Source organism: Scyliorhinus torazame, chromosome 28 (assembly GCF_047496885.1).
Source record: "Scyliorhinus torazame isolate Kashiwa2021f chromosome 28, sScyTor2.1, whole genome shotgun sequence".
NCBI lineage: Eukaryota > Metazoa > Chordata > Chondrichthyes > Carcharhiniformes > Scyliorhinidae > Scyliorhinus > Scyliorhinus torazame.
Genome location: NC_092734.1, coordinates 38,601,942 through 38,628,604, shown reverse-complemented (window position 1 = coordinate 38,628,604; position 26,663 = coordinate 38,601,942). Strand labels below are relative to the sequence as shown.

General features: G+C 49.2%; 1 protein-coding gene across 2 annotated transcripts in view; it reads right to left on the bottom strand.

The window, feature by feature from the left end:
- Positions 1-26,663, bottom strand: part of pik3ap1 (phosphoinositide-3-kinase adaptor protein 1) — a 244,812-nt gene that overhangs the window by 108,672 nt on the left and 109,477 nt on the right. For both annotated transcript variants that reach the window (XM_072491866.1, XM_072491865.1), the window contains exon 5: positions 25,186-25,328. In XM_072491866.1, coding sequence (XP_072347967.1) covers positions 25,186-25,328 — 143 coding nt within the window. The remainder of the gene's footprint in view (positions 1-25,185; positions 25,329-26,663) is intronic.

Genomic DNA, 26,663 nt, shown 5'->3' with positions numbered 1-26,663 from the left:
TTAACAACCCTCTCAACCTGGGTGGCAACTTTCAAGGATCTATGTACATGGACACCGAGATCTCTCTGCTCATCCACACTGCCAAGAATCTTACCATTAGCCCAGTACTCTGTCTTCCTGTTATTCCTTCCAAAATGAATCACCTCACACTTTTCTGCATTAAGCTCCATTTGCCACCTCTCAGCCCAGCGCTGCAGCTTATCTATGTCCCTCTGTAACTTGTAACATCCTTCCGCACTGTCCACAACTCCACCAACTTTAGTGTCATCTGCAAATTTACTCACCCATCCTTCTACGCCCTCCTCCAGGTCATTTATAAAAATGACAAACAGCAGTGGCCCCAAAACAGATCCTTGTGGTACACCACTAGTAACTGGACTCCAGTCTGAACATTTCCCATCAACCACCACCCTTTGTCTTCTCCGAGCTAGCCAATTTCTGATCCAAACTGCTAAATCACCCTGAATCCCATGCCTCCGTATTTTCTGTAGTAGCCTACCGTGGGGAACCTTATCAAATGCTTTACTGATGCCCCTTAAATGTTGCTAATGTGCTGCTTCCACCACATCCTCTGGCAGCGCGTTCCAGGCACCCACCACTCTGTGTGAAAACTTACCCCGCACATCTCCCTTAAACTTTCCCCCTCTCACCTTGAACCTGTGCCCCCTTGTAATTGCCATCTCCACCCTTGGAAAAAGCCTCTGACTGTCCACCCTGTCTATGCCTCTCATAATTCTGTAGACCTCTAGCAGGTCTCCCCTCAGCCTCTGTCTTCCCAGTGAAAACAATCCTAGTTTATTCAACCTCTCCTCATAGTCAACACCTTTGTGACCAGGTTAGATCCCGGCGAACCTTCTTTGCACTCTCTCCAAAGCTTCCACGTCCTTCTGATAATGTGGTGACCAGAACTACACACAATACTCCAAATGAGACCTAACCAAGGTTTTATATAGCTGCAACATGATCTCCCAACTGCTGTACTCAATGCCCCGGGTGATGAAGGCAAGTATGCCATCTGCCTTCTTAATCACCTTGGCCACCTGTGTTGCCACTTTTAGGGAACTGTGGACCTGCACGCCCAGATCCCTCTGTTAATCTTTCTAAGGGTTCTGCCATTTTCAGTAGAATTCATACCTAGATTTGATCCTCCAAAATGCATCACCTTGCATTTGTCCGGATTAAACTCCATGTGCCATTTATTTGCCCAAGTCTCCAATCTATCTATATCCTCTGGCAGGGGAGCACATTTAAGACTGAGATGGGGAGAAATTTCTTTCCTCAAAGGGTTGTGAATCTTTGGAATTCTCTCGCCCAGAGAGATTTAAGGATGGGATGGACAGATTTTTGGTCTGTCAGGAAATCAAGCAATGTGGGAAGTGGGCTGGAATTGACGCCCAAGATCAGGCAAGCTGGTCTTGAATGTTGGAGCAGGCTCGAGGAGTTGGGACGTCCACTCCTGTTCTTATCTCGCATGTTTTCCGGGTTTTAGAATTGCTTTTTTGAATTTGGCAATGGGTGCTTCCTGCAATTCTTCCTCTATTGTTTCTGATCGATTTGGCCAAGGGAGAGACCTGCTGGTCACAACAACGTCGATGGCTCAGTGTGGGCAAGTGTGAAGTCTTTCACTTTCATAGAATCCCTAGAGCACAGAAGGAGGCCATTCGGCCCATCGAGTTTCACCAACCATCCGAAAGAGCACCCTACCTAAGCCCACTCTCCCGCCCTAACCCTGTGACCCCACCTAACTTTTGGACACTAAGGGGAAATTTATCTCTCCCCTCACTCACTCACTCTCTCCCCGCCCCTCACTCACTCTCTCTCCCCCGCCCCTCACTCACTCTCTCTCCCCCTCCCCTCACTCACTCTCTCTCCCCCTCCCCTCACTCACTCTCTCTCTCCCCCGCCCCTCACTCACTCTCTCTCCCCCGCCCCTCACTCACTCTCTCTCTCCCCCTCCCCTCACTCACTCTCTCTCCCCCTCCCCTCACTCACTCTCTCTCTCCCCGCCCCTCACTCACTCTCTCTCTCCCCCGCCCCTCACTCACTCTCTCTCTCTCTCCCTCCCCTCACTCACTCTCTCTCTCCCCACCCCTCACTCACTCTCTCTCCCCCTCCCCTCACTCACTCTCTCTCTCCCCCGCCCCTCCCACACTCTCTCTCCCTCCCCTCCCACACTCTCTTTTGTGAGTCCCCAAGCATCAGTAAAATTATGTGTTTTAAGTGACAAGTGTTAGTGCCAGTTGGCATTTTATTTTAATAGAACTCCTACAGTGCAGAAGGAGGCCATTCGGCCCATTGAGTCTGCACCGACCCTTCGAATTAGCACTCTATCCTTTTCCACCCTGCCCTATCCCCATAACCCAACCTTTTTGGACACTAAGGGCAATTTATCACGGCCAATCCACCTAACCTGCACATCTTTGGGCTGTGGGAGGAAACCGGAGCACCCGGAGGAAACCCACGCAGACACGGGGAGACCGTGCAGACTCCGCACAGACAGACAGTCATCCAAACTGGGAATTGAACCCGGGTCCCTGGCGCTGAGAGGCAGCAGTGCAAACCACTGCGCCAATGTTCCAGAGGTGAGGAACTTTAGTTATGTAGATTGGAGAATTTGGGACACTTCTCCTTGGAGAAGAGAAGGTTGAGAAAGATATTTGAGAAAGGTATTCAAACTCTTGATTGGTTGGGGCAGAGTAGCGAGGGAGAAACTGTTTCCATTGGCGGAAGGATGGAGAATGAGTGGGCACAGATTTAAGGTAATTGGCAAATAAAGGAATGGAGACAAGAGGAGGAGTGTTTCCACACAGCGAGTGGTTGGGGTCTGGAATGTACGCCTGACCGTGTGGTGGAGGTCACTCAATCGAGGCTGAAAGTCTGCAGAGGGGTACAGATAGTTTGAGTGAGCGGGCAAGGGTCTGGCAGATGGAGTTCAATGTTGGTACATGGGGGTCATCCATTTTGGTAGGGATTTTTATAAATATAAATTTAGAGTACCCAATTCTTTTTTTCCCAATTAAGGGGCATTTTAGCGTGGCCAATGGACCTACCCTACATATCTTATTGGGTTGTGGGGGTGAGACCCATGCAGACACGGGGAGAATGTGCAAACTCCACATGGATATTGACTCCCGGGATAGAACCTGGGTCCTCAGCGCCGTGACACAGCAGTGCTAACCACTGTGCTGCCCCTGATTTTGGTGGGGTTCACAACAAAATGGACTATTATTTAAATGGCAAAAAATTGCAGCATGCTGCTGTGCAGAGGGACCTGGTTGTCTTTGTGTATGAATCACAAAACGTTGGTTTGCAGGTGCAGCAGGTCATTAAGAAGGCGAATGGAATTTTGTCCTTCATTGCTGGAGGGATGGAGTTTAAAAACAGGGAGGTTATGTTGCGGCTGTAGAGGCTACTGGTGAGGCCACACCTGGAGTACTGCGTTCTGTTTTGGTCTCCTAATTTGAGAAAGGCACTAGAGGGGACGTACTGGCACTGGAGGGGGTGCAGATGAGATTCACTCGGTTGATTCCAGAGTTGTGAGGATTGGGTTATGAGGAGATTGAGTAGACTATACTCATTGGAATTTAGAAGAATGAGGGGGGGGTATGATAGAAACGTATAAAATTATGAAGGGAATAGATAGGATAGATGCGGGCAGGTTGTTTCCACTGGCGGGTAAAACTATAACTAGGGGGCATAGCCTCAAAATAAGGGGGAGCAGATTTAGGACTGAGTTGAGGAGGAACTTCTTCACCCAAAGGGCTGTGAATCTGTGGAATTCCCGGCCCAGTGAAGCAGTTGAGGCTACCCCGTTGAATGTTTTTAAGGCAATGAGAGATGTTTGAACAGTAAAGGAATTAATAATAATAATCGTTTATTGTCACAAGTAACATGCTGACATGGTTAGAACAGGGACAGGAATGGTTGTTGGAAGTTCCGGGGTATAGGTGTTTCAGTAAGAGTAGGGAAGGTGGTAAAAGAGGTGGGGGAGTAGCATTGTTAATCAAGGATAGTTTAACGGCTGCAGAAAGGCAGTTTGAAGGGGATCTGCGTACTGAGGTAATATGGGCCGAAGTTAGAAATAGGAAAGGAGCGGTCACATTGTTAGGAGTTTTTTATAGGCCCCCAAATAGTAATAGAGATGTGGAGGAAGAAATTGCAAAACAGATTATGGATAGGTGTGGAGGTCTCAGGGTAGTTGTCATGGGTGACTTTAACTTTCCAAATATTGATTGCAACCTCCAAAGGTCGAACAGTTCGGATGGGGCAGTTTTTGTACAGTGTGTGCAGGAGGGTTTCCTGACACAATATGTGGATAGGCCGACAAGAGGGGGGGCCACATTGGATTTGGTACTGGGTAATGAACCGGGCCCAGTGTTAGATTTGTTTGTGGGAGAGCACTTTGGAGATAGTGACCACAATTCGGTGTCTTTCACTATTGCAATGGAGAGGGATAGGGCCATACGGCAGGGCAAGGTTTATAATTGGGGGAGGGGTAATTATGATGCGATTAGGCAAGAATTAGGGAGCATAAGATGGGAACAGAAACTGTCAGGGAAAGGCACAAATGAAAAGTGGAGCTTGTTCAAGGAACAAAAACTGTGTGTCCTTGACAGGCATGTCCCTGTCAGGCCGTGTGAGGGAACCATGAAAGAGGTTGAATGTCTTGTCAAGAGGAAAAAGGAAGAGTATGTAAGGATGAGAAAACAAAGTTCAGTAAGGTCGCTTGAGGGTTACAAGGAATGAGCTGAAAAAAGGGCTTAGGAGAGCTAGGAGGGGGCATGAGAAGTCCTTGGCAGGTCGAATCAAGGAAAACCCCAAGGCTGTTTACTCTTATGTGAGAAATAAAAGAATGACCAGGGTGAGGTTAGGACCTGTCAAGGACAGTAGTGGGAACTTGTGCATGGAGTCAGAAGAAATAGGAGAGGCGTTGAATGAATACTTTTCTTCAGTGTTCACAAAGGAGAGGGGCCATGTTTTTGAGGATGAGAGTGTGATTCAGGCGGGTAGGCTGGAGGAAGTAGATGTTCTGAGGAAGGATCTATTTGCAATTTTGAAAAACCTGAGGGTCGACAAGTCCCCTGGGCCAGGTGGGATATACCCAAGGATTCTTTGGGAGGCAAGGGATGAGATTGCAGAGCCTTTGGCTTTGATCTTTGGGTCCTCGCTGTCCACGGGGATAGTGCCTGAGGACTGTTCAAGAAAGGGAGTAGGAATGACCCTGGTAATTATAGGCCAGTTAGTCTTACTTCGGTGGTCGGTAAGTTAATGGAAAAGGTCCTGAAGGATAGGATTTATGACCATTTGGAAAGATGCAGCTTAATCCGGGATAGTCACCACGGATTCGTGAAGGGTAGGTCTTGCCTCACAAATTTGATTGAATTCTTTGAGGAGGTAACTAAGTGTGTAGATGAAGGTAGAGCAGTTGATGTCATATACATGGATTTTATTAAGGCGTTTGATAAGGTTCCCCATGGTCGGCTCATGAAGAAAGTAAGGAGGTGTGGGATAGAGGGAAATTTGGCCAATTGGATAAGTAACTGGCTATCACATAGAAGACAAAGGGTGGTGGTGGATGGAAAATGTTCAGACTGGAGACCAGTTACCAGCGGTGTACCACAGGGATCAGTGCTGGGTCCTCTGCTATCTGTGATTTTTATCAATGACTTGGAGGAGGGGGCTGAAGGGTGGGTCAGTAAATTTGTTGATGGCACCAAGATTGGTGGAGTAGTGGATGAGTCGAGGGCTGTTGTAGGCTGCAAAGAGACATTGATAGGATGCAGAGCTGGGCCGAAAAATGGCAGATGGAGTTTAACCCTGATCAATGCGAGGTGATTCATTTTGGCAGAAAAAATTTGAATGCGGATTACAGGGTTAACGACAGGGTTCTGAGGAATGTGGAGGAACAGAGAGATCTTGGGGTTCATGTCCACAGATCTCTGAAGGTTGCCACTCAAGTGGATAGAGCCGTGAAGAAGGCTTGTAGTGTGTTACCGTTTATTAACAGGGGGCTTGAGTTTAAGAGCCGCGGGGTAATGCTGCAACTGTACAGGACCCTGGTGAGACCAAATTTGGAGTATTGTGTGCAGTTCTGGTCAGATCATTATAGGAAGGATGTGGAAGCATTGGAAAGGGTGCAAAGGAGATTGACCAGGGTACTGCCTGGTTTGCAGGATAGGTCTTATGAGGAACGGTTGAGGGAGCTAGGGCTTTTCTCTTTGGAGCGGAACAGGATGAGAGGCGACTTAATAGAAGTTTATAAGATGATGAGGGGGATAGATAGAGTGGACGTTCAGAGACTATTTCCTCTGGGATGTAGCTGTTACAAGGGGGCATAACTGTAAGGTTCAGGGTGGGAGATATAGGAGGGATGTCCGAGGTAGGTTCTTTACTCCGAGAGTGGTTAGGGTGTGGAATGGACTGCCTGCTGTGATAGTGGAGTCGGACACTTTTGGAACTTTCAAGCGGTTATTGGATAGGCACATGGAGCACACCAGAATGACAGGGAGTGGGATAGCTTGATCTTGGTTTCGGACAATGCTCGGTACAACATCGAGGGCCGAAGGGCCTGTTCTGTGCTGTACCGTTCTATGTTCCATGTTAAGTAGGCTTCAATGAAGTTACGGTGAAAAGCCCCTAGTCGCCACATTTTGGTGCCCGTTCAGGGAGGCTGGTACGGGAATTGAACCCGCGCTGCTGGCCTTGTTCTGCATTACAAGCCAGCTGTTTAACCCACTGTGCTAAACCAGCTCCTGGTTATGGTGAGCGGGCGGGTAAGTGGAGCTGAGTCCAACAAAAAGATCAGCCATGTTCTGGTTGAATGGTGGAGCAGGCTCGGGGGGCCAGGTGGCCGACTCCTGCCCCTTGTTCTTATCTCCTTATGAGGCATCCGAGAGGGAATCGGATTGTTATTTGAAAAGGAAGAATGTGCGGGCAGAAGACTGAGGAGTGATACAACATGAATTGTTCACTTGGAAAGCGAATCGACGGGCTGAATGGCCTTCCTCTGCTCTGTAAAGTTTCTGTGATTCTGAGACCGTATCAAAATGCCCGTTGGAAATCCAAGTATATTGCAACGAACGGTTCCCCTTTGCTAATGATCTCCTCTAAATACATGAAATCAATTTGTCAAAAAGGATTTCCCTTTCATAAAACCTGTGTTGACTTGTTCCATTCAGACTGTGGTTTCTCCAAGTGCATTGTTAGAACTTCCTTAAAATAGATTCCAGCACTTTCCCGATGACAGATGTCTAACTGACCTGTAGAACCTGTTTTACTCCCCCCCTCCCTTTCTTGAATAGCAGTGCTTAGAAGCCGGTTTAGCTCAGTGGGCTAGCTAGCTGGTTTGTAATGCCAGCAGCGCGGGTTCAATTCCCGTACCGGCTTACCCGAACAGGCACCGGAATGTGGCGACTAGGGGCTTTTCACAGTAACTTCATACTTGTGACAATAAAAAGATTATGATTATTACATTTGCTACCTTGCAATCTGCTGGAACCATTCCAGAATCCAGGGAATTTTGTAGAATCACATCCAGCCCATCCACGATCTTTGCAGCTATGTCTTTTAGAACCACAGGGTCTAAGCCACCATGTCCTGGGGATTGTTGGATTTTAGTCCCTTGAGGTTCCCCACTACTTACTCACCCCTGGTCTGTGGTTTACGTCTTCCATGGAAATGAGAGACAAAAAATATTTCCTCAATGTCTCTGCCATTTCCTCATTCCCCAGGATAATGCATCCTGTCTCTGCTTCTCAGGGACCAGTGTTTACTTCAGCTACTCTCTTCCTTTTCGTATACAGGATGTCCTCGACTTTACGACATTCAAGTAATGATAAGCAGAACTTAAATTTACGCCCCGTTTCAGTTTTACCACACTGGATTTGACTTTATGCCGACACGCCAGTGAACAATTAGTCTTTCCTAACTGTAACGTTTCTTGTTCCGCCTTTCGCAGCTTCAGGAAAAGCAAAGTGCTTCTCAGATATAGAAGATCTCATAAAATGTAACGTGGCACAAACCCCAGTTTAAAACTATCCGACTCAGCGGAAAGTGGTGAGTCGGGTGCCTGTTTCACAAAACATCTGAGATTGCTTCACGCTCAGTGTAAACTTGTTTTCTCTTCAAAACTACAAAACATCAAATAAGGGGCGATTCAGTGAAAATAGAGGTGAGGATCAGTGCCCCATGTAGAACATTGTTTCTGTGGGGAATTTGGCTCAGAGTTACCTGGATGAGTGCAGCTCCAACAGCACGAGAAGCTCGACACCATCCAGCTCCGTTTGATTGGCATCCCTTTCACAAACATTCCCCCCTCCAGCGTTGACAACAGTGGCAGCCGTCTGTGCCATGTACAAGATTCCCAGCAGGATCTCACTAAGGTTCCTTGGGCAGCACCTTCCAAACCCACGACCATTACCATTTGGAAGGTCAAGAAGTAGCAGATACCTGGGAACGCCACCACCTGGAGGTCCCCCTCCAAGTCACTCGCCACCCCGACGAGGAAATATATCGGCCGTTCCTTCACTGTCGCTGGGGCAAAATCCTGGAACTCCCTCCCTAACAGCACTGTGGGTGTACCTACACCACATGGACTGCAGCGGTTCAAGAAGGCAGCTCATTACCGCTGTCTCCAGGGGCAACAAGGGATGGGTAATGAATTCCAGCCTAGCCAGTGATGCACATATCCCGTTAAATGAACTGAGGAAAAAAACTTCCAATGGGCCTACAGACCTCTTTTATTAGGGACTCCTCTGCTTCCTCAAAGTGTCTCTTGGGGGGAGCTCTGGAGCACCACTGGATTATCCCCTCATCTTTCACAGACGGTCTCCTGGCAGTGGGAATCTTAACATAACGCCACTCTGCCTGACCAATAAACCTCATCCAGGGAAATGGCACAGACCGGAGCCCGGAGCAGAGGACAGGCCGAAGGACAAACCCACCTCCGAAAGGAGTGGTTCAGGGTGGAAAGGTGGTGTTCCGATTCGGCGGGTGAACAGATCCCGGGCTCTGCTGTGCTCCTTTCAAAGTTGAATAGCCCATCCGCACTCGCAGCTAAACTGAACTGCAGAGGATGAGCACCCAGAGGAGGTTCTGGAGCGTTGCCAGATTTATGTGAGACTACGCGGAGGCTTTTCTCGACGTTCATGTCGAATTATAGCCAGGAGGCTGCCAGTGTGGGCAAAACATCAAAGCAGCCACAATCCACTCAGATTAGATGATCAAAGCTTCAGTTTAGAGGAGGCAGGTTTGCACCTCTCCTAAACTGCAAATGATTCTACTTCATCAATCTCCGAGTTTAGGGCAGAGTTCTCAATGGCATCGACTTCTGGCCCTCTCCCGCTTGTTTCGAGTTAATCTTCAGCTCGAGATCTGCTTGGGGCTAAGGGGGGTGGAATGTCCCCTCACAGGGATCGCGGCTCACGGCCGCAAACCAATCAGATGGCGAAGAGAGAGCGAGGGAGAGAGACAGAAAGTTCTGGAAAGAGAAACAGAAGGAAAGACTGGTGCACCTTCCACAACATCAGGGCCTGTCAACGCAGCGGATAGACATTTAGATTCTTATGAAGAGTTGCCACTGTTCTGTTCGGAAACGCAGCAGTTAACTCGCGCACAGCAAGAACTGGGTGAAAGTGATGAGATACATTTTCCAGGCCTTCCCCGCCCCCCTCCCCCCCAGTATCTTCCAGTCCTGCATATGTCGGGCAGCCATCACCACCCCCCCCCCCCCCACATCCGCTGTGTGGTGGGTTCCCCGTGGCGAGTCCTGCGAGCTACACAAAACGCCGTTGACATCGGAAGATCCCACCGCCCTCCGGCAGAGCGTCCTTTGATACAACCATCGACAGAAATGGCTGGAAGTACTCAGGAGGTCAAGCTGTAAAAAGAGAAACATAATTAATGTTTCAGGAGAATGACCTTTCTTCAGGACAATGACCGTTCTTCAGGACAATGACCGTTCTCCAGGACAATGACCGTTCTTCAGGACAATGACCGTTCTTCAGGACAATGACCTTTCTTCAGGACAATGACCTTTCTTCAGGACAATGACCGTTCTCCAGGGCAATGGCCTTTCTTCAGGACAATGACCGTTCTTCAGGACAATGACCGTTCTCCAGGGCAACGACCTTTCTTCAGGACAATGACCTTTCTTCAGGACAATGACCTTTCTTCAGGACAATGACCGTTCTCCAGGGCAATGGCCTTTCTTCAGGACAATGACTGTTCTTCAGGACAATGACCGTTCTCCAGGGCAACGACCTTTCTTCAGGACAATGACCGTTCTTCAGGACAATGACCGTTCTCCAGGGCAACGACCTTTCTTCAGGACAATAACCTTTCTTCAGGACAATGACCGTTCTTCAGGACAATGACCTTTCTTCAGGACAATGACCTTTCTTCAGGACAATGACTGTTCTTCAGGACAATGACCGTTCTCCAGGGCAATGACCTTTCTTCAGGACAATAACCTTTCTTCAGGACAATGACCGTTCTCCAGGGCAATGACCGTTCTCCAGGGCAATGACCTTTCTTCAGGACAATGACCGTTCTTCAGGACAATGACCGTTCTCCAGGGCAATGACCTTTCTTCAGGACAATGACCGTTCTTCAGGACAATGACCGTTCTCCAGGGCAATTACCTTTCTTCAGGACAATTACCTTTCTTCAGGACAATTACCTTTCTTCAGGACAATGACCTTTCTTCAGGACAATGACCTTTCTTCAGGACAATGACTGTTCTTCAGGACAATGACCGTTCTCCAGGGCAATGACCTTTCTTCAGGACAATGACCGTTCTTCAGGACAATGACCGTTCTCCAGGGCAATGGCCTTTCTTCAGGACAATGACTGTTCTTCAGGACAATGACCGTTCTCCAGGGCAATGACCTTTCTTCAGGACAATGACCGTTCTTCAGGACAATGACCGTTCTCCAGGGCAATGGCCTTTCTTCAGGACAATGACTGTTCTTCAGGACAATGACCGTTCTTCAGGACAATGACCTTTCTTCAGGACAATGACCTTTCTTCAGGACAATGACCTTTCTTCAGGACAATGACTGTTCTTCAGGACAATGACCGTTCTCCAGGGCAATGGCCTTTCTTCAGGACAATGACTGTTCTTCAGGACAATGACCGTTCTCCAGGGCAATGACCTTTCTTCAGGACAATGACCGTTCTTCAGGACAATGACCGTTCTCCAGGGCAATGGCCTTTCTTCAGGACAATGACTGTTCTTCAGGACAATGACCGTTCTTCAGGACAATGACCTTTCTTCAGGACAATGACCTTTCTTCAGGACAATGACCTTTCTTCAGGACAATGACCTTTCTTCAGGACAATGACTGTTCTTCAGGACAATGACTGTTCTTCAGGACAATGACCGTTCTCCAGGGCAATGACCGTTCTTCAGGACAATGACCGTTCTTCAGGACAATGACCGTTCTCCAGGGCAATGGCCTTTCTTCAGGACAATGACTGTTCTTCAGGACAATGACCGTTCTCCAGGGCAATGACCTTTCTTCAGGACAATGACTGTTCTTCAGGACAATGACCGTTCTCCAGGGCAACGACCTTTCTCCAGGACAATGACCGTTCTTCAGGACAATGACCTTTCTTCAGGACAATGACTGTTCTTCAGGACAATGACCGGTCTCCAGGGCAATGACCTTTCTTCAGGACAATGACTGTTCTTCAGGACAATGACCTTTCTCCAGGGCAATGACCTTTCTCCAGGGCAATGACCTTTCTTCAGGACAATGATCTTTCTTCAGGACAATGGCCTTTCTTCAAGACAATAACCTTTCTTCAGGGCAATGACCGTTCTTCAGGACAATGACCGTTTTTCAAAACAATGACCTTTCTTCAGGACAGCTCCGATGAAAGGTCGTTGACCTGAAACAGGTGGGACCAGAAAAAGATCCACCGCCGGGTTTCGAAGATGGGACCACCTTGATGGGTCACCAGGCTCTGGGGGGCCATATTCCCAGCAGTGGGCAATTTTTGAGAGGGCCACCTTTTTGAGAAGAATCCAACACGAGTTTGTAGAGTCAAACTGAAAGTAACTTTATTTGTAACGATTTGTACACAGCGCCAACAATTCACCACTCCTTCCTTCTCTAGCTGGTACTTACACAGCTGTACGGCTAACAATTGCCCCCCACTCCCCCCCACCCCGCATGTCCCCAGCCAATAGGATTTGGGCAGGTTATAACACCAATTAAAGATGGTGGACCGCCCCCAGGAGCTGCCAGCCCAATCGGAGAGCTAGCACCACCAACGGTGACCATAACTGAGGCTGCAACTACAACAATAATAATCTTTACTGTCACAAGTAGGCTCACATTAACACTGCAATGAAGTTACTGTGAAAAGCCCCCAGTCGCCACATTCCGGCGCCTGTTCGGATACACAGAGCGAGAATTCAGAATGTGCAATTCACCTAACAAGCACGTCTTTCGGTAATTGTGGGAGGAAACCGGAGAACCCGGAGGAAACCCAGGCAGACAGCCTATCTACATATTGAGTCAGCAATCCTGTCCACATCTGCCAAAATCTGCTCCATCCAAACCATTTGCAGTAAAGAGGTTCCAGTCAATATTCGGGAAGTTGAAGTCACCCATGACAACAACTCTGTTACTTCTGCACCTTTCCAAGATCTGCCGCCCAATCTGTTCCTCTATCTCTCTGCTGCTATTGGGGGGTCTATAGAAAACTCCCAATAAAGTGACTGCCCCTTTCTTGTTTCTGACTTCCACCCATACTGACTCAGTCGACAAACCCTCCTCAACTACCTTCTTTTCTGCAGCTGTGGTGCACTCCCTAATTAACAGTGCTACTCCCCCTCCTCATTTACCTCCCTCCTGATTCTGGAAGAAATTCAAACCTGCTGTTTCGGAAAGGACACAAAAGCATCTAAGCCAGGTCTCGAGTGCGGTGTGTTGGGCCACACCTTAAAAAAGTTTTTTTGGGTTTATGGGATGTTGTTATTAAATGAAACAGTCAAAGGGCAAATGTATTAAGGGTTATACATAGAGCACTGTAGCTGTGTGGGGTATTTATATTTGTTTTTGAAAAAAATGCTTACTGTGGGTGTTTATAAAAATGTTAACTAAATTTGTAGAATAAACTTTGTTTTTGATGAAAAGCGCTGAAGGCCTCTGTTGAATAACACCTGGAAAGTAGGCCTTTGTGCTCATCGGAACCAAAATTTATAAACAGTTGTAGGTCAGGTGAACTCCACTATGTACTTTGGAGTTCTCTAAACCCTGGCCCATAACAAAGATCTGCCACCTTACTCACCGCTGACAAACTGGCATGGTGCCAGGGTGTTAACTATTGCTTCCCCCTCCACCCCCAACGCACTACTGCCACATTTTCCCAGCCATCCCATCACATCGCGCATTGCCAAAGCCCTGGTAAAATTCAGGCCTTGAGCTCCGTCTCCCTCTTTCACATCGCTGCCGGACATGTTGGAAATTTCCAGCGTACCCGGTTGGCGGCAGGATCTTGCAGTCCGACCGATGTCAACGCCATTTTTTGGCTGCCGGCCAGGAAGGCGTGGGGGGGGGGGGGGGGGAGTTGGACATCGGTGGGACTGGAAAATCCCATAAGACCATAAGACACAGGAGCAGAATTAGGCCACTCGGCCCATCGAGTCTGCTCCGCCATTCAATCATGGCTGATACGTTTCTCACCCCCATTCTCCTGCCTTCTCCTCATAACCCCTCATCTCCTTATCAATCAAGAACACCGTTTTTAAAAAAGCAAAATTCCTTTTCATAATAAAAAATCGTTTTTTAAAAAAAAACACCTTGGGGGTTTTGTCTTTGCGGGGGGAAAAGAAACATTCATTTTTCGCACCCAAAACCCAGTAAAAAGAGAAAGGCACATAACCGGAATATGCAAATGAAAATAAATCGGGGGTATGGCAAGTTGTAAGAAGGAGCAGCAGCGAAGGCAAAGGAAAAAGGCAGGAAGTCACACGGGATCAGGGGGGAGCTGGAAAGGTGGATACAGAACCGGCTAGGTCATAGAAGGCAGAGAGTAGCAATGGAAGGATGCTTTTCTAATTGGAGGGCTGTGACCAGTGGTGTTCCACAGGGATCAGTGCTGGGACCTTTGCTGTTCGTAGTACATATAAATGATTTGGAGGAATATGTAACTGGTCTGATTAGTAAGTTTGCAGACCACACAAAGGTTGGTGGAATTGCAGATAGCGATGAGGACTGTCAGAGGATACAGCAGGATTTAGATTGTTTGGAGACTTGGGCGGAGAGATGGCAGATGAAATGAAATCAAAATTGTTTATTGTCAGTTACTGTGGAAAGCCCCTAGTCGCCACTTTCCGGCGCCTGTTCGGGGAGGCTGGTACGGGAATTGAATCGAGCTGCTGGCCTGCCTTGGTCTTCTTTCAAAGCCAGCGATTTAGCCCTGTGCTAAACCAGCCCCTATTCATGGAGTCATGGAAAAGATGGAGTTTAATCCGGACAAATGTGAGGTAATGCATTTTGGAAGGTCTAATGCAGGTAGGGAATATACAGTGAATGGTAGAACCCTCAAGAGTTTAGAAGTTTAGAAGTTTACAGCAACCAGTAACCTTCGGCCCAACCAGTCCATGCCGCCCAGTCTTTACCATTAAGCTAGTCCCAGTTGCCCGCACTTGGCCCATAACCCTCTATACCCATCTTACCCATGTAACTATCTAAATGCTTTTTAAAAGACACAATTGTACCCGCCTCTACTACTACCTCTGGCAGCCCATTCCAGACACTCACTGCCCTCTGAGTGAAGAAATTGCCCCTCTGGGCCCTTCTGAATCTCTCCCCTCTCACCTTCAATCTATGCCCTCTAGTTTTAGACTCCCCTACCTTTGGGAAAAGATGTTGACTATCTCCCTTATCTATGCCCCTCATTATTTTATAGACCTCTATAAGTTCACCCCTAAGCCTCCTACACTCCAGGGAAAAAAGTCCCAGTCTATCCAGCCTCTCCTTATAACTCAAACCATCAAGTCCCGGTAACATCCTAGTAAATCTTTTCTGCATTCTTTCTAGTTTAATAATATCCTTTTTATAATAGGGTGACCAGAACTGCACACAGTATTCCAAGTGTGGCCGTACCAATGTCTTGTACAACTTCAACAAGACAGTCAGAGAGATCTCGGAGTACAGGTCACTGAAAGGGGCAACACAGGTGGAGAAGGTAGTCAACAAGGCATACGGCATGCTTGCCTTCATTGGCCAGAGCATTGAGTATAAGAATTGGTAAGTCATGTTGCAGCTGTATAGAACCATAGTTAGGCCACACTTGGAGTATAGTGTTCAATTCTGGTCGCCACACTACCAGAAGGATGTGCAGGCTTTAAGAGAGGGTGCAGAAGAGATTTACCAGGATGTTGCCTGGTATGGAGGGCATTAGCTATGAGGAGCGGTTGAATAAACTCGGTTTGTTCTCACTGGAACAAAGGAGGTTGAGGGGAGACCTGATAGAGGTATACAAAATTATGAGGGGCATAGACAGAGTGGATAGTCAGAGGCTTTTCCCCAGGGTAGAGGGGTCAATTACTAGGGGGCATAGGTTTAAGGTGCGAGGGGCAAGGTTTAGAGGAGATGTACGAGGCAAGTTTTTTACGCAGAGGGTAGTGGGTGCCTGGAACCCGCTACCGGAGGAGGTGGTGGAAGCAGGGACGATAGTGATGTTTAAGGGGCATCTTGACAAATACATGAATAGGATGGGAATAGAGGGATACGGACCCAGGAAGTGTAGAAGATTGTAGTTTAGTCGGGCAACATGGTCGGCACGCGCTTGGTGGGCCGAAGGGCCTGTTCCTGTGCTGTACATTTCGTTAGAGCGAACAAACTGGGGGAGGGACAGCCACAACGGCCATCATGAAAGCGACGGGGATGGAAAAGAAAGGACGAATCGGAACAAAGAGCAGCGGGCAGACCGCAAACAGAGACAGTAAGATCACGGACTGTACACACGGTGCACTGTGCGGGACTGTGCTGACTCGTTCCCGGGCTCGTTCCACCTCTCAATGCAATGGGGGGGGAGCGAAGCAAGGTGAATGAGGGTGAGAAAGGCGGACAGGAGGGCGAGACAATGGCGAGCAAAAGGAAGGTAAAACAGGACCAGAGCAGGGCAAGTGCTGGGAGGGGGGGCCACCGTGCTAGCGAGGAGGGCTAACACAGGAGGGCAGGAAGAAAGGAGGGCCGCGGCGTGCTTCTCAGGGGAGAGGGAGCGCCTGGCACACAGAGGGGGAGGGGACAGGGCAGAAGGGGGGGGGGGAAGAACACAGGGGGGGGGGGGGACAGAGGGACAGGGACTATGGGGGGGAAGAGGAGTCGGGGGGGGGGGGAGCGCAGAACAAAAGAGAAGCAATGAAAAGGGTGAGGTAAATAAGCAGCACGAACACAGGCCTTGGCAGGCATGGAGCAGGGCGAGGATACAAGATGGCGCCACAAACAGCCACTCGGGAGGGCTTCAGGGCGAAGGGAGACCCTGGAGTGCGAGCGCAGCCACTTGGAGTACACATAGCTGGCGGCCATGTTGGGTGCCCCCTGGACAAAGGGAAACCCCAGAGCCCTGGGGCCCGACCCCTGGTGAGAGCAGCGACCGCGGCCATTTTGGACAGGCCCCTAACAAAGGGAAACCCCGGAGTGCAGGGGCACGTCCACCAGGTAAGTAAGGGTGATCCCACAGGACCAGGGGGTCAGAATCCCCCCCACCAGGATTGTTACCTGGAACGTAAGGGGGCTCAACGGCCCAGTGAAAAGAGCCAGAGTCTTCACCCACCTAAGAAGCCTAAAAGCAGACATCATCTATCTACAAGAGACACACCTGAGGGAGGACAGATTACTGGTAAGGAAGGGCTGGGTGGAACAGACGTACCACTCATGCTACGGGACGAAGACTAGGGGGGTAGCAATATTAATTAGCAAGAGGACAAGGTTTACAGAAACCAAGACAGTTACGGACCCAGGGGGACATTACGTCATGGTCAGCGGTGTCCTGGAAGGGGCACCGGTCGTACTGGTAAATGTGTTCACTCCCAACTGGGACGACTGATCAAACCCCAGAACAGGGAGAACGACCAGCATTGCTAGGGAACCAGGAGCATTTATGGAGCAGAAGGTGGACCCAGGGAGGTTCCTGCACCCGGGAGAGAAGGAATTTTCATACTTCTCACAAGTACACAAGGTTTACACCCGTATCGGCTTCTTTGCGGTGGGGAAATCGGTGCTTCCAGGGATCACGATCGTTATCTCCGACCACGCTCCACACTACATGGATGTGAGGTTGGAGACAGGCCGTGCCCAGCGCCCCACATGGAGGCTGGACACAGACCTCCTGCCCGACAAGGCCTTCTGTCAAAAATCATCGCGGGCCATAGGCGACTACGTGAATAACAACCAAAACGGGGAGGTCTCACCCTCCATGTTCTGGGAGGCACTGAAGGCCGTGATTAGAGGAGAGATCATAGCCTACAAGGCAATTAGAGATAGGGAAGAGAGTGTGGCCAGGCAGCAACTGGTGGGATCTTGCTGAGTTGAACAATATAGATTCAACAGGCACTACTGGTACCATGTTGTGTTATGTACTGTGGGATAACACAGGCTGCAACTCAATGCAGCTTTGACCAATGGATACTCCAGACTTTGAAGTAAGTTCAATGTGATTTATTGAACCAGTAGCACAGTTCTCTATGAGTTCGACTCTCCTGCTAATCTTACTATCGTAACTCAGTCTAACTAACCAGTCTGCTCTAAGCCACGTGGTGGGTGTGATGCTTCTGATCTGCCCCTGTCCTTCTCTCTAAGTGTCGCCTGTCGAAAGAGACAGAGCATGTGTGCCCTGTCCTTATATATGGGTTGTGTAATGCCCCCTTGTGGTAGTGTCACCTCTGGGTGTCTTGACTGCCCATTGGTCATGTCCTATTCTTTTTGTTCATTAGCTGTATGTCTGCATGTCATGACGTCTCTGGTATTCCCTCTAGTGTTTACTTAGTCGTAGTGTATTTACATTAACCCCTTGTGTACTTACAGTGATGCATATCACCACAGTTAGTAACAACCAAAACGGGGAGATCTCGCCCTCCACGTTCTGGGAGGCACTGAAGGCTGTGATTAGAGGAGAGATCATAGCCTACAAGGCAAGCAGAGATAGGGAAGAGAGGGTGGCCAGACAGCAACTGGTGGACCCCATTCTGGAGGTCGACAGACCGAACTACGAGGGCCCGACCGTAGAGCTGCTGACGGAGAGAAAAAAATGGACTTTAACCTGCTGTCCACTAGGAAAGCAGTGTACCAACTATGCCAGACACGGGGGACCGTCTACGAACACGGAGACCAGGCTGGCCGCCTATTGGCTCACCAGCTGAGAAGGCAGCCACGAGGGAAATAGCGCGGGTAAAGGACAGCAGAGGCAGACTGGTAACAGAACCAAAGGAGGTCAGTCGGGCATTCGAGACCTTCTACCGGGGACTGTACATCTCTGAGCGCCCCGACGGGGACGCGGGGATGAAACTGTTCCTAGATGGACTGGAACTACCAGTTGTGGGGGAAGACAGACGGGCGGAGCTGGAAGCACCAATAGACCTGGGAGAAATCATGGAGAGCATCAGCTCCATGCAGGCGGGGAAGGCACCGGGACCCGATGGGTTCCCGGCGGACTTCTAGAAAACAGTTGCACCAGTCCTGGCCCCACACCTAAGGGACAAGTTCGCAGACTCACTGGCAAGGGGCACCCTGCCCCCAATGCTAGCGCAGGCCACAATTTCACTGATACCCAAAAAAGATAAAGACCTGACGGAATGTGGATCATACAGACCCATTTCACTGCTGAACGTGGCGCGAAAATACTCGCAAAGGTCCTGGCCAAAAGGCTGGAGGGCTGCGTACCAGAGGTGGTCACAGAGGACCAAACCGGCTTTGTCAAGGGTAGGCAACTCACAGCGAACATCAGGCGGCTGCTGAACATAATAATGACCCCCCGGGGAGAGAACACCAGAGGTGATCGTCTCCCTGGACGCAGAAAAGGCCTTTGACAGAGTCGAATGGAGCTACCTCCTCGAGGTACTGGAACGGTTTGGGCTAGGAGCGGGGTTCACCGCCTGGGTGAGGCTCCTGTACAACGCTCCCAAAGCGACTGTCCGAACTAACACCACCAGCTCTGAATACTTCCAGCTGCAGAGAGGAACAAGACAGGGCTGCCCCCTGTCCCCACTCTTGTTCGCGCTAGCGATCGAACCCCTGGCGATAGTCCTGCGGGACGCGAAAAGCTGGAAGGGAATCCGGAGAGGAGACAGAGAGCACAGAGTCTCACTCTATGCAAATGACCTGCTCCTCTCTGTCTCGAAGCCACAGGAGGGACTGACGGCAATACTGCAAATACTGAAAGAGTTTGGAACCTTCTCGGGCTACAAACGTAACCTGGGCAAAAGCGAGACATTTCGAGTGAACCCAAACGGGGGAGGGAGAGAGCTGGAGGGGCTCCCGTTCAAAACAGCCCAGAACAGATTCCGCTACCTGGGGATCCAGATAGCCAGAGACTGGACACAGATCCACAAGTGGAACCTGACCAGTCTGGTGGAGGAAGTAAGAAAAGACCTACAACAGTGGGGATCACTCCCACTCTCCCTGGCGGGGAGAGTGCAGACGATCAAGGTGAACGTACCGCCAAGGTTCCTCTTCCTGTTTCGATCTATCCCGATCTTCATCCCCAAGACCTTTTTCAAAAACGTAGACAGGCTAATCATGGCGTTTGTGTGGGAGGGGTAAGATCCCGAGGATTCCCAAACAGACACTGCAAAGAAGGAAAATCAAAGGGGGCTTGGCCTTACCAAACCTACAATACTACCGCTGGGCAGCAACGGCAGAAAGAGTGAGGGGATGGGTACAAGAACCCGACACAGATTGGGTACAAATGGAGGAGGCATCCTGTAAAGGAACGACCCTCCGGGCCCTGGCTACAGCAGCTCTCCCATCCCCCTAAACAAGGTACACAACAAGCCCAGTGGTAGCGGCCATGCTGAGAAGGTGGACCCAGCTCAGACAACACTTCGGGATAACCAAAATGTCCCCCATGACTCCCATATGCAGCAATCCCAGATTCCCCCCAGCCATGCTAGATACCACCTTCAAAAGATGGAGGCGGGACGGGGGCACATTGCCGGTCGGGGACTTCTACGTAGGGCGCAGACTGGCGACACTGGACGCACTGACGAGGAAGTGGAGGCTAGCAAAGGGACAGGAAATGAGACACCTCCAAATAAAACACTTCCTCCCTAAAGAGACAGTATGGTACCCCGGGGCCCCAGAAAGCACACTACTAGAGGACCTGATAGGACCTGATAGGCACAAGCAGCGAGAAGGGGGGGGCTGCTTGTGCCAATGTGGGAAAATATACGGACAGCTACTGGACAGAGCCCGGAATCCACTGGACGAGATCAGACAAAAATGGGAGGACGAACTGGGGACAGAGGTGGGATGGGGACTCTGGAGCGAAGCACTGAGCAGGGTGAGCTCCACCTCCTCCTGCGCAAGGCTCAGCCTAATGCAGCTCAAAGTGGTGCACAGAGCGCACCTGACCAGAACCCGGATGAGCAGGTTCTTCCCGGAGGTGGAGGACAAATGTGAGCGGTGCCAGAGGGGCCCTGCCAACCACACCCACATGTTTTGTGCTTGCCCCAAGCTTGCTGGGTTCTGGACAGCCTTCTCCGAGGCAATGTCCAAGGTTGTGGGGGTGAGGGTGAAGCCATGCCCAATAGTGGCAATCTTCGGGGTATCGGAGCAGCCAGAGCTACACATGGGGAAGGGGGCCGACGCCCTTGCTTTCGCTTCCCTAATCACACGCCGGAGAATCCTGCTCGGCTGGCGATCGGCAGCACCGCCCACAGCTGCAGACTGGCTCGGTGACCTTTCGGAATTTCTCCACCTGGAGGAGATTAAGTACGCCACCCGAGGGTCAGAGGAAGGCTTCCTGGATACTTGCGGACAGTTTGTCGGCCTGTTCCAAAACCTGTTCGAGACCGGAAGGTGGGGAAACCACGAGAGATGGGGGGGGGGGGGGGACACCCCCCACTTTTTTCTTTTCCATTCTGTCCGGAAAATAAAAGAAAAGCACAGCCGAAGCCGGGCGGGGGGGGCGGGGGGGGGGGGGGGGCCACGGGGAAGGGGAGGAACCATAGAACAATCCAGAGGTCAACAAAATTCATACAGGGTCAGTTAAACGAAGGACAAACCAAACCTCTCAGTATAATAAAGGAAATCGGCGTGGGCGAGAAAAATATGATGTGTATAATACAACTGTTTGTAAATCTGGCAAATGCCAACAAAAAGATCGAAAAAAAAAAAAAATTGTCTCACTCCTCCTTAAATTATCTCACTGTCCCAGCATCCACCGCACTCTGGGGTAACGAATTCCACAGATTCACAACCCTTTGGGAGAAGTAGTTTCTCCTTAAATCGGTGTTAAATCTGCGACCCTTTATCCTGAGTCGATGACGCCTCGCTCTAGAATGCCGCAATAGATGAAGCAAATCCTCCACATCTACTTTATCCGTTCCTTTTGTCATCTTATCTCCCCTAATCCATCTAAACTCTGGACAGTATCGGCCTAAACTGTTCAATCTCTCCTCAAACGACAGACCTCTCATCTCTAGAATCAATCCAGTGAACCTCCTCGGAACTGCCTCCAATGCCACAACATCTTTCCTCAAATAAGGGGACCAAAACTGTGCACAGTACTCCAGGTGCGGCCTCACCCTTGCCGTGTACAGTGGCAACGATGAAGGAAAGCGCTGGGAAATTCAATCCAATGGGTTTAGCTCCCTTGCCCTTCTTCAATATAATACAAAGGGAGTTTATAGATCTACCCAAGAAGGCAGGCAAGGGCTAATGTCTCATCCAAAAACGGCACCTCCAACCCTGCAGCACCCCCTCAGAACTGCACTGAAATTCCAAGCCTAATTCTGTGCCCCAATCTCTGGGATGGAAATGTCGACCCGTGGTGGAACCGGACTCTTCGCATAGGTCAGGGATGGTACAAAACAGACTCGATTCCAGTCGGTGGAATTTCCTGCCAAGGCTGTTCTGCCCTGGAGGGCGTCGTGCCCTCGGTTAAGTCCAGGTAGAGAGCAAATCAGGTGCAGAATCCCTGGCTGATTCTGGAAAAGGCGGCGCACATTAAACACTAAATCCAAACTGTATGAAAATCCGTTCTTCCCAACAAAAAAAAACGATTACGTTCACATCTTTACAAACTTGATACCTTACAACACCACTTCTCCAGACGTAGTAGCGTTCTAAGGATTAACCTCCCTTGCTCTCAGTTAGAGCTTAGAATAGACACTTCCTCCTCGACTTCCTTCGCTGTTACTTCCCCTTTGAGACAGTTCCAGTTCTTTCCATTTCTAACCTTCCTTTATTCGAGCTTCAGCAACAAGCCCCTATAACCAGAGACATCTACGCACAGTTTCAACAGCCCGAGGCAGACACACAAATTGACACACAACTTGATTCCTTTACCTTTCTTGTGAATTTTGTGTCCAATGTAATGGAGGAAAGCATTTCATTCGGGGAATCTATGTGATACATCCTCCTTGGTCACAGCATAGGCTAGACATTGAGTAAAGTTCACTCAGAGCTCTCTCATCAAACACTCCCGGGACAGGTACAGCACGGGGTTAGATACAGAGTAAAGCTCCCCCTACACTGTCCCCATCAAACACTCCCAGGACAGGTACAGTACGGGGTTAGATACAGAGTAAAGCCCCCCTACACTGTCCCATGAAACACTCCCAGGGCAGGTACAGCACGGGGTTAGATACAGAGTAAAGCCCCCCCTACACTGTCCCCATCAAACACTCCCAGGACAGGTACAGCACGGGGTTAGATACAGACTAAAGCCCCCCTACACTGTCCCATCAAACACTCCCAGGGCAGGTACAGCACGGGGTTAGATACAGAGTAAAGCCCCCCCTACACTGTCCCCATCAAACACTCCCAGGACAGGTACAGCACGGGGTTAGATACAGAGTAAAGCCCCCCCTACACTGTCCCATCAAACACTCCCAGGACAGGTACAGCACGGGGTTAGATACAGAGTAAAGCTCCGTCTACACTGTCCCCATCAAACACTCCCAGGACAGGTACAGCACGGGGTTAGATACAGAGTAAAGCTCCCTCTACTCTGCCCCCATCAAAAACTCCCAGGACAGGTACAGCACGGGGTTAGATACAGAGTAAAGCTCCCTCTACACTGTCCCCATCAAACACTCCCAGGACAGGTACAGCACGGGGTTAGATACAGAGTAAAGCACCCTCTACACTGTCCCCATCAAACACTCCCAGGACAGGTACAGCACGGGGTTAGATACAGAGTAAAGCTCCGTCTACACTGTCCCCATCAAACACTCCCAGGACAGGCACAGCACGGGGTTAGATACAGAGTAAAGTTCCCTCCACACTGTCTCCATCAAATACTCCCAGGACAGGTACAGCACGGGGTTAGATACAGACTAAAGCCCCCCTACACTGTCCCATCAAACACTCCCAGGGCAGGTACAGCACGTGGTTAGATACAGAGTAAAGCCCCCCCTACACTGTCCCCATCAAACACTCCCAGGACAGGTACAGCACGGGGTTAGATACAGAGTAAAGCCCCCCCTACACTGTCCCATCAAACACTCCCAGGACAGGTACAGCACGGGGTTAGATACAGAGTAAAGCACCCTCTACACTGTCCCCATCAAACACTCCCAGGACAGGTACAGCACGGGGTTAGATACAGAGTAAAGCTCCGTCTACACTGTCCCCATCAAACACTCCCAGGACAGGTACAGCACGGGGTTAGATACAGACTAAAGCCCCCCTACACTGTCCCATCAAACACTCCCAGGACAGGTACAGCACGGGGTTAGATACAGAGCAAAGCTCCCTCTACACTGTCCCCATCAAACACTCCCAGGGCAGATACAGCACGGGGTTAGATACAGAGTAAAGCTCCCTCTACACTGTCCCCATCAAACACACCCAGGACAGATACAGCACGTGGTTAGATACAGAGTAAAACTCCCTCAAAACCCCATCAATTACATATTTTTTCCAATTCCCACACCAGTTGTTTGGCAAATTTGGGACAAGTGGACATTTTCACTGATGATTGGAAAGTTGCTCCCATTAATTCTCAATCACAGCTGCTCGGCCTTGAACCTTTCAGCCTCTGGTACTGACTTGTAACAAAGCCAAGGTGAACAGGTTTGGTAAACATCAGTTAGCCAATATCAATGGATCGAACGACAGATACCTGGCCACTATTTGAAAAAAAATGAAAATCACTTATTGCCACAAGTCGGCTTCAAATGAAGTTACTGTGAAAAGCCCCTAGTTGCCACATTCCGGTGCCTGTTTGGGGAGGCTGATACGGGAATTGAACCATGCTGCTGGCCTGCCTTGGTCTGCTTTAAAAGCCAGCTATTTAACCCTGTGCTAAACCCGCCCCTGGTATTCCATTGTAGATTTGCAGACACCAAATTATAGATTTTATCAACCAGTCATCCTTCTTACCAATAGCATGCTCCATTCATCTGACTGGACTGACCCACACTCCCATTCAGCTTTTAATATTTATGTAATACTAAAAATAACATTGCCAATCTCATTTTATGTCAAGAGAATATTCTCATTCAGTTAACCTTTAGTTCCCAGAATGCTATACAGGACAAAACGAGGGTCTTTCACAGAGCCTTTGCTTCCAATTCTTTGCTTTTTCTGCACAGCCCTGTAAATATTTCCTCTTTAATTAGTTATCCAGTTCCGTTTTGAAAGCTACTCTTGAATCTAGACCTACCAATCTTTCAGGCAATATATTTATTAATGTAAGAACTCGGCGCATAAATAATGATTCCTCATCGCCATGTTAGACTTTTGTATCAATGACCTTAAACCTGTTCCTCTGGTTACTGAAACTCCTTTAGTAAACGATCAAATTAGTCATGATTCCGAACACCTCGATTAAGTCTCCCCTTAATTGTCGTCACAGAAACCGACCCCTGTTTCTCTAATCTCTCGACATCACCCCGCATTGTGCAGTAGACCGCCACTGAACCCCCTTGCTGGGATAGTCTTGATCCTTGACCGGGGTGAAACCAGTTTACAGGCGCTACATAAAGGTTCAGCTACTTGCCTGGCACATGAACTCCACGGGATTGATGGTATTCTTCAGGAGGTTTTCAATTTCTTCCATGTCAGTGTAGTAAATTAAAGTTGCTGTACACACTTTCAAATCGCCCGAGTATACCGTGAGTGCAACCAAACCAGAAGGCATGTCTGTCCAACACAAGACGCAAGGTGTTACATATTCCACAATGGAAGGTACCATCGCAGCCTGTCTAACATCTTCATTGTGAGGAATGTAGGTATTTTGTATTTAGACTGAATTAAATATATATCTGTTGCAGTTATTTATTAAAAGTCTGGGTTATGGTATATATATCTGCTGCAGCGATATATATTTTTAATATCCTGATTTAACATACAGGCACTCTGAGCGGAATTCTCCACCGGCAGGATTCTCCGTTTTGCTGGCAGCCCAGGGGGTCCCGACAATGTGGATGCCCCACAATGGGAAATCCCATTGGTCGGCCGGCGTAACGGAGCATCCCGACGACTGTGTCTGGAAATGGGCAATTAAGACATTGTAAAAGTGAGATCATCATTAATTCCAACCATGTATGCATTTACAAAGAGAGGCCTAATGGACTTTTGCTTAGAGAAGAAGATTCCCCAGACAGTAGATAATTTGAGACATTTTGCAGGATTCTCCGTCGCGGGATCCTCTGCTTCGCCAGCAGTGCGCCCAAGCCCGTGGGTTTCCCAACAGCGTGGGGTGGCCACTATGGGGAATCCTATTGGAAACGGGGCTGACAGGTTGGGGAGTCCCGCATCTTGTGTTTAGACTTAGATCAGCAGGTCAGGGGATCTGAGTGGGGTAAAGGTGGTGTAATTAATGAGAGGGGCCATGTCTGTAGCAGGCATGTAGCAGGCAGTTTAATCTGCTAAGAGCTTTAAGATGAGCAAAAGCTGTCATGTGAAGCAGTAGTCTGACACAGACAGAAAGATCTGCAGCTGTTTCCTGAAAGGGATTATCTCTCTCTTCAAGCTGTATTTCAAAGAAATCTCTATTCAAGTATCCCTGTGTTTGCTAACTGTATTTACAAGTGCCATTTGACCTGCGATGGGGATTGCTTGATTGGAGATAGAGAAGGTATCAGTTAGAATTTTATTGTTAAGCATTGCATAACTGTTAATTGAAAAGCTATTTTCAGTGTTATTAATATATTTAATCCTGTGTTAAGAATGAAGTTTGTTTTCACGTAAAATTGGTCAGTGGAAACAACTGTGGAGTGGTGTATCCTTTCCTCATAGTTTAAAAAATGTTTTAAAGTGTTTGGGTTCCTTATCTGGTTCCTAACAGATGTTGGGGTCTGGTCCGGGATCTCAACACAGCGCCAGGGACCCGGGTTCGATTCCCGGCTTGGGTCACTGTCTGCGTGTGGAGTCTGCACGTTCTCCCCGTGTCTGCGTGGGTTTCCTCCAGGTGCTCCGGTTTCCTCCCACAGTCCAAAGATGTACGCGGATTAGGTGGATTGGCCAAGCTAAATT